Source organism: Prunus mume, linkage group LG6 (genome assembly GCF_029339155.1).
Source record: "Prunus mume cultivar Tortuosa linkage group LG6, ASM2933915v1, whole genome shotgun sequence".
NCBI lineage: Eukaryota > Viridiplantae > Streptophyta > Magnoliopsida > Rosales > Rosaceae > Prunus > Prunus mume.
The window spans coordinates 23751663-23772306 of record NC_142703.1 but is presented as its reverse complement, the minus strand read 5'-3'; the positions used below and the strand labels follow the sequence as shown (position 1 = coordinate 23772306).

The 20644-nt window shown below is 34.8% G+C and overlaps 1 protein-coding gene across 1 annotated transcript; it reads left to right on the top strand.

Annotated features, from left to right (window-relative positions):
- Positions 1–6292: 6292 nt before the first annotated feature.
- VND7 (vascular related NAC-domain protein 7) lies at positions 6293–9955 on the top strand. The gene is made up of 4 exons (XM_008239048.3): positions 6293–6669; positions 7955–8140; positions 8628–8899; positions 9282–9955. The coding sequence occupies exons 2-4, from the start codon at positions 7978–7980 to the stop codon at positions 9765–9767; spliced, it is 921 nt and encodes a 306-aa protein (XP_008237270.2). The 5' UTR covers positions 6293–6669; positions 7955–7977; the 3' UTR covers positions 9768–9955.
- The last annotated feature ends 10689 nt before the right edge of the window (positions 9956–20644 follow it).

Genomic DNA, 20644 nt, shown 5'->3' with positions numbered 1-20644 from the left:
TTAAACAATTGTTCGGTCATTTAAATTGTTGATACCAACAACTTAGTGGGGGTATAGCTTAGTTTGCTGAGCTATTCTACCTCCACTCATGTAGACAAAGGTACCCTCAGACACCCAATGAATATTTGTGTAAAATCTACTTTAAAAAAAAAAAAAATTTGTTAATACGAACACCAAAAGTATCCATAAGGTCTACCCTAAAAGAGCCTAATAAATATAAAGGCCCAAATGACATAAGGAGGTAGTTATGCCCAAAATCGACATTTACCTTACTCACACCTGAGGAGTCTCAAGACGGGTAAGGAAGGTCCAGAACGGCCCACAGAATGTTCTACTGACGCGTGCTTTTCAAAAAGAGGGGAGACACACGTCAGGCCACCACTAATCACCCACTTAACGGATGCCACGTCATCAACGTACTCCCTAAGTCCCACATCGAAAACGGACAATAGAAAGGTCTAACATTCCTTATAAAAGGGAGTACTTTTCACTTAAAACGGTAACTCGAATCTCCTTAATACTTAAGTACAGTACTTTTGGTAACCTTTTTTTAGGGAAAAGACTGAATTAAGCATTGGATGGTAGTTCGTGAACCCACCACCACCTCTTTAGTGACCGTCTTCTATTTCTTTTTCAGCAATAGAAGCCAGCAATGCCCCTACTTAGCCACTCCAAGTAGGGACAAGATATACACAAGCGCAACATCCTAACCAAGTTCGTCCTTGAGAAAGGGTTGACTTGGTTTGTCCCCACTCTGATTGGTTGAACGATTTTTATGCATCAACATAAATTATGGAAACAACTGAGAATCTACAAAATGTATGGTTCTAATAATTAGATTTCATACCGACAATAGGATGTTCGCATTTTTCTTATGTGCAAAAATCCTCTCTATAAGCTAATTGATATACCAAAAGAGAAGTGAGAATTGTTTGTAAGATTTGCCTGCGTTGTAGTTCAGTGATATATACTTTTATTTTTTGAGCATTAGTTCATAGATCGTTTATCCTTTATCCAAATTAGGAATTATGGAAACCTCTAGCAAATAAATAAATGAATACAATGCTTCTCATAGCTACTAAAATTCCATAATGTTCGAATGGTTAAATGATTTTATAATATATATTTTTTTTGGGTAAGGATATAATCTCTTAATTGAAACTTAAAAATAGACAATTTAGATAATTCAACCAAGTGGGTTGCACAAGTGATCTTCATCTTCAAATGAGTGACAGTTTCATATAAAAGCCAAACAAATCTTAGAAAACAAAATTTCCAGGGGATCATCATCTTTAACCTTTTATCCACCTTGCAGTATGAATAGCTAGGGAACTACTTGAGCCGGCTTGCAAGTGGAAAGAGAGTAGCATCTCACTTGTATAGTATGGTTGGTTGCTATATCACACCCAAGGAAGATGAATGTTGTCTCTTGTAAATAATTTTATACATTTATAAAAGGAGGATCGTATAGGAACAAGAACAGACAATCGGATTAGAACCCCACAAGTAATCATTAAGCCTTCCATGTCTCATACCACATTTAGGGAAATATAAAAAGGACAACTTGGGTGTGTGAGGAGACATGTCATTATCAATCTTTGCCTCTCTCTCTCTCTCTTCTCGAGCATGTTTAAGTCATTTTCAAGCTTGGTCGTTTAACCTCTCTCTCTTGGCTAGCTAGCTAGCTATGTGTAGGTTCTAGAATGTTTGTTGAATATAATAGATGGGGATATTATGAGGAGGATTGAAAATGTTGCTATTAAATACATTAATGTATGTGGGACGCAGCAAAGAACAAGTCCCACAAACCGCCCCAAAACATCCAACTTGCTTTGTTTGCACTATTTCTTGTTTGCTAAAGCAACCCCACCAACCACTCTTTACAATTGAGTTATTGTATCATCAAGTTTATGTTTACCCCATAATCGTTTTGAGTACAAGCAATAGAAAGGTGGATTTCTCACACAGACACAATTATGATATTGGGGGAATTCGAACCTAAGAACTCTTGTCATCAAGTTAAAACCCCTTTTAATTGGACTAGACCACGTTATTCTTGGGTTTCTAATGACAAAATTTAGTTGTGTATTGAAAACGATCACATGAGACTTATGACATACTGATAATACACTTATTGCTATAAATAATAATAATAATTAGTATTATACTAAATGTGTGTATTTGTTTCTTCCACATTAATTGTCTAACAGTTTTTTGAATGTTAACGTTTTAAATTATGTACGAGACTACGAACTACTAAACAAAACTTTTTTCAGCCCCAATGAATTTGTGACCAACAAATTCAAGATCAAACCTTTTCCCAAATAAATAAATAAATAAATAATAATAATAAAATAGTCTAAGACCCAAACAATAGAGGCGCCAAAATAATATCAAAATTGAATCTTTCCAAAGTCATACATACTGTTGGTTACTACTATTTTTGTGAAATGATTCGTAGGATGAGGTAAGTGGTACACCGACTGACCATGATAGAGGCATTTCCGCAACCGGCCATGAAGCAGACCTCTTCAAATTGATCGATCCATTTTCAGGCTTAATGCGTTTAGTACTGTTAAATCAAGAATCCCATCAATTCAGTGTTGATACATATTTCATAGATGGTGTTTGACTCATTATGAGCCCTCACTAAATCTAGTGATACCGATCAACTCTCTACTTTGTTGGAAGAGGTACTAAATTCAATACTACTATGAATCGTTCAACCCCAAAGCAATAAAAAAATTGAAAAAGGTATGTGAACTTGTCAAAGAGATATCCGTCCACTGATAAATAATTAAGCCCCGCTAAACCTAGATGGGGATAGGGTATGAATTTTTTTTAAAAATTAAATCTTATTAGAATCGTCAAATAGTTTTGAATTGGACCATCGTATTGGAGAAAAGTTATGTGCATCTTGAGTTCAACATCCACACGTGCTTTTACGTCACTTGAGATGAGTTGTCTCTATATATTTGATTTGTGTGTGGTGCCATATGAGAAGATGTGTTGAGAATTTATTCCTTCTTAGGAAACTAGAAACCTTACGTTCACCGACTATAATGTACTAATTATATGTCCCTCATTAGGGGCTCTTTTACCATACAAATACAGGTACTGGCATAGGGTTTATGTGGATTTGACACACATTTACCATAAAGGGACTCTTTAGAATTTCTCATAATTGGCTAGGCCGACTTTCAGTATTTTCAATTCAGTGATGAAATCCATGAAAGATCTGCCACCATGATTGCCATTGTTGTTTTGCACTCATAATTAAGGACTAATAATGAGTGATTCCTCCTTGTACCTACTGGTTATAGAGCTTGTTCACACACAAGACAAAGGTGATGGGAGGTCACTTGAGCCATCCACATGCTTTTTTTTTCTCTCTTGATTACATTTTCCATGCATGCGTTTCTTTGTAGCATGAAGCATGCAGAGTACCTACAAAATTAATTCTAGAAACGTGTCTAATAAAGCTAAAATTATTTTTTAAATCAGTATTATTTTAGTTAAATATTTTTCAAATATATATTTTTTTTAGAGAAAGCGATAATTTTTTTCAGATATCTTTTAGTAACGACTGAATAATAAAAAGAGAAGTTAAATTTGTAGGAAAAATAGAAAAAAGAAGAACAATATAAAAATTTATTATTAAATTAACGTTAATTTCATGGAGAACTCATGTTCCCATGAGTCCTGACCCATCAGCATGCCCTTTCCTTCTTTCCTTGTTTTATTATTTTATTTTTTCCAAAAGAAAAAAAAATATGCTTCATTTTTACTTTGTATATTTGTACTTTTTCTTTTGCAATGACACAGTAGTCATGAGAACAGTCACTCTCACACTTTTACTTAAACAGAAGAGTCTAGCATGAGATCCTATGTAGAAAACCTTTCTTGATTACACGCCATCTATCATAAAGTTACCTTTAATTATCTGCCAACTTTTAGTAATTAAAAAATTGTCTAATACTTAGAACAGAAATCTTCACAATACACATGTCATGCGGAATTGTTAATCTTTTAAATAACTATTTAAAGACCATCTCTAAAAAAAAGAAGAAAAACAAAACAAAATCAATCAAATTAGACATTGTTTAGTTATCCATATGTATCGAACAAATTGATAGTTTTGGGTGCAATTAAGACCATGATGAATTATTCATTTAGTTGATACATATGGGATGACTAAGTGGTTGTAAATTTGATTGATAACTTTTTTTTCTGTGCATAAATAATCTTGAAATAGCGATTTAAGATGAACAGTTCCGATTATGACAAGTGTATGGTGAAAATTTATTAAAATGGAGTGGATAAATAGAAATCTAACTATTGTCCTTAAAAAATGACTATTTGCTAATACTATAGTATATATATTGCACTAGCACTGGCCTTTGTCTTGTTTCTCTTAATATAGCTTTAATTGTTCCATTGTTTTATTATCTCAAGTTGACAAGTCTAGTTCCAAACGAAATGATTAAGGTGGTCTGGTCAATTAATTTAAGCAATTAATCCTGCTATAGTTTCTGCAATGACGATGAAAGCAATTTCTAAGCAACGAGATAAGAATGATCATCTAGCATACCATGTTCGGTGGAGAGTATTATATATGAATGGAAAAATCACACACTATGTTATAAAACAAAGAGTATGGGAAAGTCGGTAGATATCATAAGATCTTGTTGACCTCAAATTTCTCTAGCATCAGGCAGAAGGAAGGACATTGTCTTGGATGCGAGCATATCACTGTTAGTTGTACGTAGTGCAGAGGGCCTAATAAAAAGATGAATAATTGATAACTTGCGCCTCAAGTAACCTAAGTTCGAACCAGGCCACTGTGGTCTAAGTTGGAGACGACTCATATTGGTACTTTCTATGTCCTAAGATGAACCGGTTACATATAATAAATAAAGCCGTAATAATAATTTAATGGTAAACGAATGGAAGATCTCCTTATAGCAAGATAAATAACATGAAAAACAGTTAAAAATTTGGAATCGGAACAACTCTATATTCGGGGTGAGGAGGTGTCAACTTGGATTGAACTGTTGCAGCACGAAATCTACATAATCACAACTGGGACGGTACGTCAATCCAAAATCACACCGATACAGGTGAATCTTCAAATGGTGTTCAAATCTCTAGAAACTGGTATTTAGATATCTCTTGAGATGAGCATCTGTCTCTATATAGCATTTAATTTGAGCCTCCTGGTGGCCTTTTCCAACAGAAGAACAATGTTAATTTAAGAATATTAAGAAAGCCATAGCTGTAAAGGGCTCGCAAACTTTTTTTTATTATCTGAATCAGTGAAAAAAGATTAATTATTTTGCTTGTTCTATGGATTTATATATCTTAAATCAACCCAAGACTGATAATGAAGGACTGACAGATTAAGCTACAGCCAAGCCAAACCCTTGTTAATCAATAAGAAAGGTTATTCTTGTTCCCATATATATTAATTAATGAATAAGAAAAGGTTAATTAAGCCCTTATCTTATAACCAAACCTTAGTGATCAAAGAGAAGTGATCGTGATGGATGACTTTGGCGGGACTCATCTGCGCAGGGAAAAAGTATAAATATACGAACAAATTAAGGATAAATGATTGGTTCTGTGATATGGACAGGTTGGAAATCTGACATGGCCCTATAGGTGGCAGTAGATGAATGGTGCCAAATGGCAAAGGGCGGCACACCAAACAGATAGGATGGATAGTGAGAGGAGGGAAAGAAAAAGCTTGGCTCCTCAAGATTGTGGAGTTCCTCCTTACAACCAATGTGGTTTTGACGAGTGTCAAATTATTTTATTTTATTTTTTTTGTTGTTGAAATTTTGTCAATGTTGCTGGAATTTAACAAGTGCCAAAATCACATTGGTTGTAAGCAGGAGCTCCTCCTCAATCTTACGGAGCCAAGTCATACTCAGGAGAGAATATGATAGATGTCTATGTGAGAGGGTTGGTTAATTTAGTGAAAATCTGATTGTGTTGATTGTTTTTCAGAGATTATTCTCAAACTAGACAATTCAAATCGTTGGACCACCATTGTATACAGTCTGCATCCAACAATACACAATGCATTTGAATCTCTCCTAAGATTTTGTGATGGATGATAAATGCATGACATAGAGTGCGTGAGTGTGGAGTTGTTAAAACTTAAAATCTAGTTTAGTTATAAAAAAACAAGAAAAAAAGAACTAAAAGTACATATATATTATAATTGAATTCATATATATGGAAAAGCTTAGGGAACAAAATAGCGGTGGGCGGGGGGTGGCGTGAAAACTTGGTGTGACGCCGTCCAAATAAACCTTCCATCTCATTTTCTCAGCTGCCACCCCACGCGCAATCCTCATGTAATCAATACCCTTACCACTCTATCCTCTCTTAATTCCCTCTTCTTCATCTACTCTTCTTTTCTTCATCTAAAGCTCCATGCTCCATGCATATAAATACATTTATTAGCCTCTCTTTTTCTCCAACAAAAATTTATATTCACTGCATTCTTCCTGTCTACCTCCATCCATCTCTCTCTCTCTCTCTCTCTCTCTCTCTCTGGATCTCGATCTCTCAATCTCTCAGAAACAGAAGCTTCAATCTCCTGATATTTTCTCTTTGGCCAGCGCAAAGACACACAGCAGCAATACATTTATTTATTTTCCTGTGAGTATTTTTGTGTTTGATATTACATATCATATATATTATACCTACACAGACAGGGGTACTTATAGCTAGGTTATTTTGATAATCTATGTCAATCCTTCTATAGCATGTATATATATATATATATATATATATATATAGCTTAATTATATATGTTCTAGGTATTGCAAATGTTGAATCTCATCATAAAATTTCACATTTTGATTTTGAGAAATGAAATATGCATCAAACATTGGATCATAACTTCTTATTCGTAACTTAATTAGATCTCACCAGGAATCTTCCGCTGGTGTGCGAGAGTTTAATTGACCTCAATTGATTCTGGAGTATTATGTGCTGAAATATCAGTTTCTCAAATTTTTTTGTTCTTCTGGTTTTTTTGCTTGAAGAAATAACTATGTTGCGTAGGGTGTGTATGAAATGTTTTAATTTCCAGCACTTAGCCACCACTAAAACTAAGCACTAGCAGGCGGAGGTAGCAGGCCCGGAGTGCACTGCACTCAAAGAAATAGAACATGCTTGTGCCAGCAAAGTCAAGCTTTTCGGCCAACTTTTGTGTTCAATATACTTTTCCTAATTACTCCATGCATATGATATTAATTAAAAAGAAATCACTTAATAATGCTTTTTTAGAAGAAGATTTCTTTCATATTTCATAAAGAATAAAAGGCACACAAAAACCGGCACGATTACAAGGGCTTTGTTAAAATCTTCTTAGGAAAATCATGTAGAACAAACTCTAGAGGAGAAAACAGTTCCACATATATCATGGACTAACATGAGAGTATGACCCAATCACTTAATTATGCTTACTTATAAGGATAAACCACTATTAATTCGATCATCTGCCATGTTTGTGTGGTGGGCTCCACACTCTTCCTCTGCAAATGCCATGATTGTTTTTGGCAATGTCATAGCCACAAACACATGCAACACCACTAACAACTTCCACAAAAGTGATGAAATTTCCATCATTACTAGCTAGCTTAGCTAGTCTCTTAGTCTAGTCTCTTAGTCTTTTAGAATTCCACTTCAATATCCCTCCGACAGTCAATATTTGTCTCCTCGGCTTTTCATATGTTAGGCCTAAACCCACAAATTAAAGAAGCTTCAAGATGCTGTGTGTGGAAGGAATATATATCACATAATTATTTGTCATTTGATGTGATATTGACGAAAATATATTCAACCACACGTAGAGTCAAAAGCATAATGAAGATGTTCTATATATATCTCTCTCCCTCACTCCTCTCTCATACTTTTTTTTTCCATACATGATATTCAGGCTCGGAGACCAGAAGATTGTTAATGGATCGCATGGAGTCTTGTGTTCCACCAGGTTTTAGGTTTCACCCGACAGAAGAAGAACTTGTGGGTTACTACCTGAAAAGAAAGATCAACTCACTACAAATTGATCTAGACGTCATTATTGACATTGACCTGTACAAAATTGAACCATGGGACATACAAGGTACATATATATATATATATATATATATACATGAAGATCGAATTAAATTTGATATTTGACCTCGATCGATGGATATGGCACCAATTAAATATATAGACCTAATTAAGTATGTATACGTTCATACTACATTTTAAATTTAGGGTATGACACAATTTGTATAAAGGAATCATATATACATATGAAAGATGCATTGATATATTTCTGTTAGCAAAAAAAAAAAACATAATGCACTTATTTCCTTTGAATTAGTCAATTTTCATCTTTTTAGTAAGCATCATGCCACGCATTTTTCTGCAAGTGCTTTCCTCAAAATAAATAAAAAAAGTGAAACGGTTAAATAAAAGAGTTATTGACACTATTTCCAGAAGTCATTATGTACTCCTCTTTTATAAATTTTATAAGCGAAAAGTGCAGCTTCTGCCGTATTCTTTTTTTCATAAATACATAGATACTGAGCTACATATGTCTTATGTATGGTGTGGTGCAGCAAGATGCAAGCTAGGTTACAGTGAACAGAATGAGTGGTACTTCTTCAGTCACAAAGACAAGAAGTACCCGACTGGAACTCGGACAAATAGAGCCACGGCTGCCGGATTCTGGAAGGCAACAGGAAGGGACAAGGCAGTGCTTTCAAAGAACAACATTATAGGAATGAGGAAAACCCTTGTGTTCTACAAGGGACGAGCACCTAATGGGAACAAAACTGACTGGATCATGCATGAATATCGCCTCCAAACATCTGAACATGCACCCCCTCAGGCAAGTTCAATATCTATCCCATCAACTCCCCTAAATATATAATGTGTAACTAATTTAATTTTGATTTCTAATGGACTAGTACTTGTATTAGACACTAATTCATAATATTTTGCCAAGACGAGGAGAGAAAAGAAGACCAATAACATATATTTATTCTTCAAAGTGGACTAGTGTGGTAGTGGAGTATGGTGACGTGGTATAGTTCATCTTCATGTTATAATATAAGCAGATATTTTTTTATACTATTCCCTAAAAGCGGAAAATTTTAACTATATCCTCAACTCATATTGTGGTCGTACTACAATATCATACAGATATTTCTCTATTTATGAAAATTAATTTATAATGAAGCCCCTAATCCGGCGTGGTGGTGACAATGCAGGAAGAAGGATGGGTTGTATGCCGGGCATTCAAGAAGCCAAGCCCTAGCCACAGGCAAGGTTTTGAAGCATTGAAGCATGCTTACTATATCAGAGAACATAACAGCCATGCTTCATCCTCAAATTTTGGGAGTGAGATGCATATGGTGAACCCGAGCCTAGGTTTTCAATATCAATCCTTTGGTTTGGATCAGCAAGATCATCTCATTTCAAACCATATTTTCATGGGCAACCAACTCACAGAACTTCCTCAACTAGAGAGCCCAAGCATTTCAACAAGCTTGGCCAACAAACAAGGTGTGCATGAGCAGCAAAACAATAATATAACCACTGAACACTATGACGACCAAAGGAGCAACATGAATTGCAGTGATCAGCACATAGACTGGAGAAATTTGGACAGCTTACTTGAAGTGCCATTGATACCCCAAAATTATGAGCAAGAAGCTCAAAACCACCATCTTCTTGGATGCTTTCCTGACTTGTAACGAGAAGATCCATGGTCTCATCAGCAAATTCTTGATAAGTTGATGGATCAATCTATTTTCTATTTTCTTTTTTCTTTAAAAGAAAAAAAGAGAGAAAAGAAATACATGTATGTATTTATGTAAGCTGATGAATTCATCCTCCTAATAATCCAACCCATGTCTAGTCTCTAGACAAGGTTAAAGCTGTACGTCGAATTGCTTGGGCCTCAGTTTTACTATGGGGCAAATATGGTTGGAGGTGGATTAATGGGCATTGAATATGAGCCCAGCCACCGCTACTTCTCATCTGCCCCCTTAAATACCCTTTTCGGCTGCCAAGACCCATTTTTATTTATTTTTGACAAACAATCGTTTTTGGTGCTTGTAGTTTGTCATTTTTATTATTTTGGTCCATATTGTTTCAATTTGATCAATTTTGTTCATGCAATTTTCAATTTAAGCAATGCAAGGCCGTTGTTAAGGGCATTTCGGTCCAAAAACAAAGGTAACCAAAAAAGTAACCAAAACTCAAAAACCAAACCAAGAATAAAATAACAAAAAGGTTTTTTAAAAAGTAACCAAAAATAAAAAGAACCCAGATTACCGACCTGCCGCTATCATCCTTTTAGCCCTTTTCTAAAGGCTATCATGTGGAGGGTGGCTACACACAAGTATAGTCACGGACAGATCTAGGCATGGGCTAGAGTGGGCTCTAGCCTAGTGCTAAACTTGGAGGTGAAAAAAATTTAATATTAATTTTATAAGTTAAAGCCAAGTTAATTAGAAAGATTCTACTCCTTTTTGTTGAAATTAGCCTATCACAACTGTAAGATTTCATCTCTAGAGGCACCCACACACGTCAAAAATCATGTTTTTCTATTACCTACCCATGTAAGTTATAACTTTATATTTGAACTTGAGAGCTTAGAAGTAGTAGGTCTCCTTTTCTTTAAAGTTGTATCAACCTATATCCAATGGGTTCTTTAATATTAGAGTTTCTCTCTTACTTTTTGTTTAATTTCCAATTTCAATTGTTATTGTTAGCCTTTTATGATTTAGAGTTTGTGTGTTAAATTTTGGGGATTTTTTTCTTATGCAATTTGCTATGATTTTATTGATGACTTGTCATTTTTCTAATTGAATCTATTCCTTACTTGATATTTGCTTTTATGTAGTCTAGTTGTCTCTTGGTTTTGTTGAATGCTTGTAGCTTGTGATTGTGCAATTGTAAATCTATATGACTGCACTCTCTATGTCTATGTGTACTCCCATCAAATTTAAAAATTGTTAATTGAAGAATAGTTGCTACCACTCATTTTCTTTACATATAAAAAAAAACCTATAGCCTATAGCCAATTAACCATTAAACCCCTCATCAAAAAAACCACGTAAACCTAAAGAAAAAAAAGGTAATATAATGGATCTCCCATTAAAAAATACTAGTCCACCCCTATAAAATTTCCTGGGTCTGCCCTTGAGTATAGCCAAAACAAGATGAGACCCATCCCCATCCCAACCTAACCCCGCAACCTCCCCGCCTCATTCCCCACCCACATCCACCCTATGACAGGACCCGCCTCGAATTCTTCGGCATTCATGACGAACCCTGTGATTTTTTCAACATCCACCCAATGCCCTAATAGAAAAGTACAAGTGAAGAAAAGCCCCAATTTATATTCACATCCAGGAAATGAAAAGCCCAGTTAATAATTTTATTTTGTAAGACGTCGGTGGGTTTTTTTATTACGATAGTTTGTATAAATAAACGGTCGTGGTAAATGCAATTTACCACTTCATTATTTAGAATATAGCATTGGGTTGTTTTACTAACCACGTTGGTTTTTTCATTTTTAGTGTCGTATTATATTATTTTTCCACATCGTTAAATGAAAACTACTGTCGTCTATATTCTTTTTATACTATTGTCCTTCTCTAAATACTGTCGTCTTAAATTTGGATTTTGGTAGCCTACGATGGTAGATCAACAAAATGACAAGTATGGAGTAAAACTACGACGGTTTATATTGAAAACTATCGTATGCGATATAATTTTATGCTTTTTTACTAAATGAAATCGTCAGAGAAATGAAAATGAGATCCCAAGAGATATGAAATCTTATCAGTAGGAGCTATGTTCCTCATCACAATCGAACCACTAATATGAGAAAGACAGTATTTTGGAAGTTGATGATGTTTGTGTCAATAATGTTTTGGACCTTCAGAGAGGTGAGAGAGACACAAACACATCAACTTCCAAATTATTGCCTCCCACCCAAATCCGGACCTTCAGAGAGGTAGAGAGAACTAAGGGCTTATGCGACTTGAGTTAGAGTTGGAACCCTAATAGAAAAGTAAAAGTGAAGAAAATCCTCAATTTATCTTTACATCAAGGGGTTTATTCATAAAGAGCGTCGTGGTTATTCAAACTAACCACAACGATTTCATCATAAATAGCACCGTATTAACTTATATACCACGTCGACCAAAATACTCCTTTGTCGTGTTAAATTGTAAATAACCACGGCGGTTTATTTTAAACAAGTGACATATTAACTATAAATACCACGTCAGCAAAAGTAAACTTTTGTCGTGTAAAATTGTAAATAACCACGTCGGTTTCAGAATACTAAAAGTCATTTGACTTTATTATCAACCACGTCGGTTTCTACTGGTTTTGCGTCGTTTTAACCACATACTAGGGCTGTTTTTATAAAACCATCGTGTTATGATTTGTGATTGTATATAAATTTTTTCTTCACTTGGCTTAAATTTTTACGTTCTCTCTAACCGATAAAATATTTCAATCTCTTCTCAATTTTCCTTCCCAAAGCGGCGTGTCCTGAATCTCATCATTTTCCTCTCCTCCTCGCCTTCGTCTCCAAATCTCCAAAGGTTACGTTGGAAGCAAACTTTCTTTGCACGCCAAAGGTGTTTTTCTCACTATTTTTTTTTTGGTCAAAATCATTTTAAGTTTTTTTTTTTTTCAAAGTCATTTCTAATTTTGATACCACGAAAGAAAGTGTCTGGAAACAAGACTCCGTTTTCAAAATAACGACGTCTTTCATTGTTTTAAATAATATCAATAGTCTCTCACTCTCACGACGTGTTAAGACAACGGTTTTGTCTTGTTTACGTCGTTTTAATTAACACACCACGATGGTAATTAACTTCATCATGGTAATTAATCACCGTCATGTTGTGTAAATTAAAACGATGTAAACAAATAGCACAAAGTTGATTGCCATCATGTTGTGTTAATTAAAACGACGTAAATAAGACAAAACCGTCGTAATAAATCGTGGGAGAGAGAGATCTGACATTGAAAAAAAAATGTATTTACTCTTAATAAGACAATTGTGTTTTCTTGTTTATGTCGTTTTATTTCTCACACCACGATGGTGGTTAACAATCGTCATGCTAAAAGAAATAGCACGACGGTACACTACTACAAAAAAGGAAAAACAAGACGGGAATTCACCGTCGTGTATTCTATTTTCAAATGGTCGTGGAATCCACCGACATCTTTTCCATAACAAAACCACGACGGTGAATAACCGTCGTTGTTAAAACAAAAAACGTCATCAAAAAATCAAAACCGACGTCTTTGTGCTGCAAAAAGACATAAAAAAACAGTCGAGGATGAGAATAGACGACCAACTCCAACAAAAAAACGTCGTTAAAAAGGAAACATATGACATATATTAACAGAACATGGCCGCAAGATAAACATACAACGACGAGAACTAAAACTTAACGCCGTTAAATAAATATTTAACGACAAATATAAATATGACGTCTTTACAATCATAATAGACGACGTTATTGACACCTACTACGTCACAACATTTCCAACAACCGTCGTAAAATAAATTTTCCACTTCGATTTTTCTATGAATTATGACGTGGAAATAGATGTCAGGGTCATTACTTACGACACATGTATTTACAAGAGACGACATTGAAATGAATAAACAACGTCGGTTCCAAATAAATGAGAGCCGTATTACAGAATTTATAACTCATATTTTGAAAATAAACAACGTGGAAAAAATGATGGGGTCATTAATTACGACACAGTAATTTATAAGGACGACGTTGTCGTCTATATACAACGTCGTTACCATGAAAAAGATCGTCGTCTTTAATAATTTATACGTCTTCATTAATAAAATTGACGTCGTCTAATTCATATATCTTAACGTCGATAAATTTAATGGACTTCAAATACCGTCGTAAAATAAATTTTCCACTTTGATTTTTCTATGAATTCTGACGTGGAAATAGATGTCAGGGTCATTACTTACGACGCATGTATTTACAGGGACGACGTTGAAATGAATAAACAACGTCGGTTCCAAATAAATGAGAACCGTATTACAGAATTTATACGTCATATTTTGAAAATAAACGACGTGGAAAAAATGATGGGGTCATTAATTACGACACAGTAATTTATAAGGACGACGTTGTCGTCTATATACAACGTCGTTACCATGAAAAAGACCGTCGTGTTTAATAATTTATACGTCTTCATTAAAAAAATTAACGTCGTCTAATTCATATATCTTAACGTCGACAAATTTAATGGACTTCAAATACCGTCGTGAATTCATCCTTTTCCACTTCGTTTATGAAAGAACATACGACGTGGTAAATTCATGACGACGTCGTCTTTTGTATCGCTCAGGTTAAAATTCTCGCCTTTTAGACGTCGGTATTATGGGATTGGAGTCGTGTTATTTTGAATTACATGGCGGTTCTTTATGCTTGTCCGACGTGTTATCCTGGATAACTATTTCACAATAGCGTCGTGGTTCTTCATTGTTACGTTGCTTTAAGACATCGGTAAATATATTGCGGTCGTTGAATGCTCCAAAACGTCGTTATTTATTAGAACATACGTTTGTTTTTCACATTTTTATCAAAACCGTCGTGTTTGTAATCTGAACCAGTAATTTTTGTACTGATTGTTTTGTGGCCAAAACCTGTATAATGAAAATGAAGAAATCACATTACAATATATTACAAAATTAATGTCATGCACTGCCAATTACATAAAGCATCATTCAACCCATATATCTTCACACCCATCTCGAATATTTTGACTTCCTAACTCAACCACCACTTCATCAAATGTGTCAACATTTGGCATCCCTCTAGTAAATGGCTCACACTCAATTCTCACATCACCTAAGACATCATCACCAATAACATCATTATATTCTCTATTAGGCATTGATAACACTACCGACCAACCACGATGCATCGGGTCGTCAACAAAAAATACTTGTTTGACTTGAGAAGCCAAAACAAATTGGTCATTCCTATGTCCAATTTTACTCAAATCTACAAGGGTAAATCCAAGTTCGTCCACTACAAGACCAGAAGTATTATCAATCCAATCACACCTAAAGACTGGGATTGTAAACTCTTGGTAGTCAAGGTCCCAAATTTCTTGAATGACACCAAAGAAACCAATATTTGAGAGAATTGGGTTTTTATCCTTGGCACTAGCAACTTGCATATTATGTGCAAGTAAATAAACTCCACTATTTTGAGTTGTCCGCACATCATCTTGTGCCTTGATGTTGAATTTAATACCTTTAATGAGATAGCTCCTATATAATGGCAATGTTTGGACCATCTGCTAGCCACCTTAAATTTTCTGATACGCCATGATTGTCTTCCTCATTAAGTTCACTTTGAACCTGCAAATTAATCATAACTTAATTCAATCTAACATAGAAAGAAGAAAATTAAAAGTCCAATATGTTATTCAATAACATATACCTTGAAGCGTAGCCATTGAATGAAAGTGCTATTGTGCTTATCCTGCAGCCACTTTGTTCTCTTTCTAAATTTTGGATAAGCGGTCTTGATGTGGATCATATGTTGCCTACATGACACACAAAATTCAAGTATTACGGTCCCAAACATATAAGATAAACATAAGAAATAATTTAAAATGGAAACTTAAAGAATAACTCATACGTACTCGATATAAGGTAGGACTTCCTCCGTATTCTCCAAGACATATAGATGTGCTTGGTTCAACAGGTCCCGATCAACTACGCTCACTGTGCAACCTGATAATGGCTTTGAAACTCCCATCTTTTGGCTTGAAGGCACTCCAACTGTACTAACATCAGATAAATGCTTGGTACAAAACTCTCACTTCTTCAGCTATATACCGCTCAAGCAATGCAACCTTGGGACGAGTACAATTCTCAACATACCCTTTAGCACTTTCATATATCTTTCAAACGGATACATCCATCTAAAATATACTGGCCCATATAGACGAACTTCTCTGACAAGATGTACTACTAGATGAACCATAATATCAAAGAATGAAGGGGGAAAGTACTTCTCAAGCAAACACAAAGTAACTACTACATCTTCTTCCAACTTATCTAGCTTGGAAACATCAACAGTCTTTGCACATATAGCATTGAAGAAGAAGCACAAACGAGTTATTGCATACCTTGCAGGCTTCTCCAAAACAGTAACGAATTGCCACAGGGAGCAATTGTTGCATTAAGGTATGACAATCATGTGATTTAAGGCCAAGAAGTCTTGAATCTTGTAAAGATACAAGATTTTTTATATTTGAAGAATAACCTTCAGGGACCTTCATACCATAGAAAGAATTGCAAACCTCTCTCTTCTCTGCTCTTGACAAATTCCAAGGCCCGGGAGGCAAACGAGTACGTCTTTCTCCATACTCGGGTTGCAAATCAGTTTTGACCCCCATGTTCAATAAATCTAATCGAGCAGCAATCCCATCTTTATTTTTTCCAGGGATCTCCAGCAATGTACCAATGATACTATCGCAAACATTCTTCTCAATGTGCATAACATCTAGGACATGCCTCACAGGAAGGTATTTCCAATACTCGAGATCAAAGAATATTGATTTCTTCTTCCAACAAACTCTGTCACCATCTTCAACCATATGCAGCACTTCTTCTCCGGTTAATGGCTCAGGAGGCGTGCCATATTCAGGTTTCCCATTAAAAGCTGCACGTTGCCTCCTATATGGATGATTGATTGGTAACCATTTTCTATGCCCAATGTAACAAATTTTGTGGCCATTTTTCAACCTGTGACTAGGTGTATCATCGCCGCATATTGGACAAGCTTTATATCCTTTAACAACACAACCAGATAAGTTTCCATAGGCGGGAAAATCATTAATTGTCCACATTAATGCAGCTCTAAGTGTAAAGTATTCTCCATTATGTGCATCATACACTCCTCCAATCTCATCCCACAAAGATGTTAAATCATCAATCAAAGGCTCCAAGTAGATATCTATATCATTTCTGGGCTGTTTAGGACTGGAAATCAATAAGGTCAACATCATGAACTTTCGTTTCATGCACAGCCATGGAGGGAGATTATATGTAACTAAGATAACTGGCCAGCAACTATATCTGCTACTTAGAGAACTGTGGGGATTAAATCCATCAGATGAAAGAGCCAATCTCAAGTTTCTCGGCTCATTACCAAACTCGGGCCATTTATCATCAAGAAGTTTCCAAGACGGGAATCCGCCGGATGAGACATATAACCGTCAATTGATTTTCTAGCAGCATGCCAAGTCAAACTCTTAGCGGTCTCATGTGATCGAAACATCCTTTTAAACCTTGGAATTAGAGGAAAATACCACACCACCTTCGCTGGCACACCCTCTTTTAAGATTGAATCTTTGCCTTCCTTCCACCTTGAGATACCACAAGTAGGACAATGAGTTAAATCCTCATACTCCTTCCTATACAAGATGCAATCATTGGGGCATGCGTGCATTTTCTCATAACTCAGCCCCAATGCACACAAAGTCTTTTTTGCCTCATACATAGAGGCCGGTATTGTATTTCCTTCTGGAAGCAAATCGCCTTGAAGTATCAATAATTCTGTAAAACAGACATCACTCATCCCATGTTTTGCCTTCAAATTATACAACTTCACTAATGCCGATAACTTCGTGTACTTTCTACAACCAGGGTACAATGGTTGATCTCCATCCCCAATCACATTGGCAAACTCATAAGGATCAGATCCAAAATGACCAAAATCATTATCATCCATCTCTATTTCTTCATACACAAAACTGTACCTACTATGGTCATCGTCTTCTTCAACATTTCTACTAGCATTAGTAGTTGCTTCCCAAGGTTCTCCGTGAAATGTCCAATTCTTATAGCTTTGGTCAACTCCATTAAAGTATAAGTGATCCCTTATAATTCCAACCTCAAACAATTTCAAATTAACACATTTAACACATGGACAACGGATATGTGTTGTAGTTAGAAGATTTTCTACATAAAAGTTCAAAAATGCTTCCACCCCTAACTCATATGCCTTCGATCTTTTATCCGAGTGCATCCATGACTTATCCATCTCCGACACTATACCCTATTATATATAATAAAGTGAAAAGATAAGCAATGACCATCACTATAGCAGATTATATAAAGTCTAATAGCAAGTAATATACAACGAGACGACAGTTTTTAAACAAAAACAGACGTATTTGACATATATAGACGAGGATTTTCAACAAACGTCGTCTAATTATAACCACGACGATAGTTAAATAATACCGCGTGTATAGTAATAAAAACGACGGTTTAAAGTAAAACCGCTGTCGATGTTCGAAAACGCGTCGATATCCAGTTTATTTTCAAGATCCCAAAACCTTATTAAGAACACAACATATACATGAAACCAAACATGAAACCAACATATACATGAAACCAACATATACTAAGCATGAAAACAATAAATCCATTCCCAATTCAACATAACAGAGAGTGATTAAAAGATCCGACAAAATGAAATCCATTCCCTATTCAACATAACAGAGAGTGATCAAGAAAACATTAAACAGAAAATCCATGAACCCATACCTCCAACAACATTATTAATAGATCGCAAAACATATACCTAAAACCCTTTAACAAAACAACGTAATATCATTCAATGAATTTACAAGGGGAAGAGAGGGTTTGTACTTGCAGGTTGGCAGAGCTCACAGATTATGACCAAATTGGATTTCACACAGCCTGGAGAGCCCAACTTTGAATTAGAGATGAAGTGAGAGAGCGAAATGTTATGTTGCGCGAAATCTGAAAATTTTAGGGTTCAGGGTTAGAAGTATAAAACTAAGAGCCAAATCTGAAAATTTTAGGTCCCGTGAATATTTTAAGAAAGCGCGCTCTTTAAAACATCGACCGAAAAAACAAACGTCGTTAAAATTTCACATTAAACATGACGCTTATTACATTAAGGACGTCGTGGTAAAACTATGTACAACGCAAAATCAAACAGAAGTCGTCAAAACTATGCAAAACCACGTCGGGGTTAAGTAATTAACGACGTTGTAAATAACAATAAACGACTCACGTGTAAACAAAACGTCGTTTAAAAGAGAAACCATGGCGGATTTTTCACCATACGACGTAAAGTCAATATTCCACGACTCAATCACCGTCGTTAAAAGTAATACCCTAAACTTTAAAACCATAAATTATATATTTGTAAAATTTAATTTTATAAAATTGTTTATGGTTTTACAGCCTAATATATAACATAAACCCTAAACCCTAAAAATTATACTTTAACCCTAAACCCTAATAAATAACAACCCTAAACCCCAAACCCTAAACCCTAAACCATCAAACTATATAAGTGATGTTATGACTCATCAAAACTATTTTATTTTGGTTGGTCATTTTAAACTTTTATTACTCAAACTGCATTTTTTTGGGGTTTAGGGGAAAGAAAATATATCAATGACTTCATAGGAGTTGAAGTTGAATTTTTTGGATTTATTTTAAATTTATTTTTAAAATTTTGAATTAAAAATAATAAAATATTCTTATATCAACAACAAACCACAGCGGGGTTAAGTAACTAATGATGTTGTAAATGATAATAAACGACTCACGTGTAAAAAAACGTCGTTTAAAAGAGAAACCATGTCGGATTTTTCACTATCCGACGTAAACTCAATATTCCACGACTCAATCACCGTCGTTAAAAGTAATACCCTAAACTTTAAAACCATAAATTATATATTTGTAAAATTTAATTTTATAAAATTGTTTATGGTTTTACAGCCTAATATATAACAAACATAAACCCTAAACCCCAAAAATTATACTTTAACCCTAAACCCTAATAAATAACAACCCTAAACTAAACCCTAAACCCTAAACCATCAAACTATATAAGTGATGCTATGACTCATCAAAATAATTTTATTTTGGTTGGTTATTTTAAACTTTTATTACTCAAACTGCATTTTTTTGGGGTTTAGGGGAAAGAAAATATATCAATGACTTCATAGGAGTTGAAGTTGAATTTTTTGGATTTATTTTAAATTTATTTTTAAAATTTTGAATTAAAAATAATAAAATATTCTTATATCAACAACAAACCACGGCGGGGTTAAGTAACTAACGACGTTGTAAATGATAATAAACGACTCACGTGTAAAAAAACGTCGTTTAAAAGAGAAACCATGTCGGATTTTTCACTATCCGACGTAAACTCAATATTCCACGACTCAATCACCGTCGTTAAAAGTAATACCCTAAACTTTAAAACCATAAATTATATATTTGTAAAATTTAATTTTATAAAATTGTTTATGGTTTTACAGCCTAATATATAACAAACATAAACCCTAAACCCCAAAAATTATACTTTAACCCTAAACCCTAATAAATAACAACCCTAAACCCTAAACCATCAAACTATATAAGTGATGTTATGACTCATCAAAACTATTTTATTTTGGTTGGTCATTTTAAACTTTTATTACTCAAACTGCATTTTTTTGGGGTTTAGGGGAAAGAAAATATATCAATGACTTCATAGGAGTTGAAGTT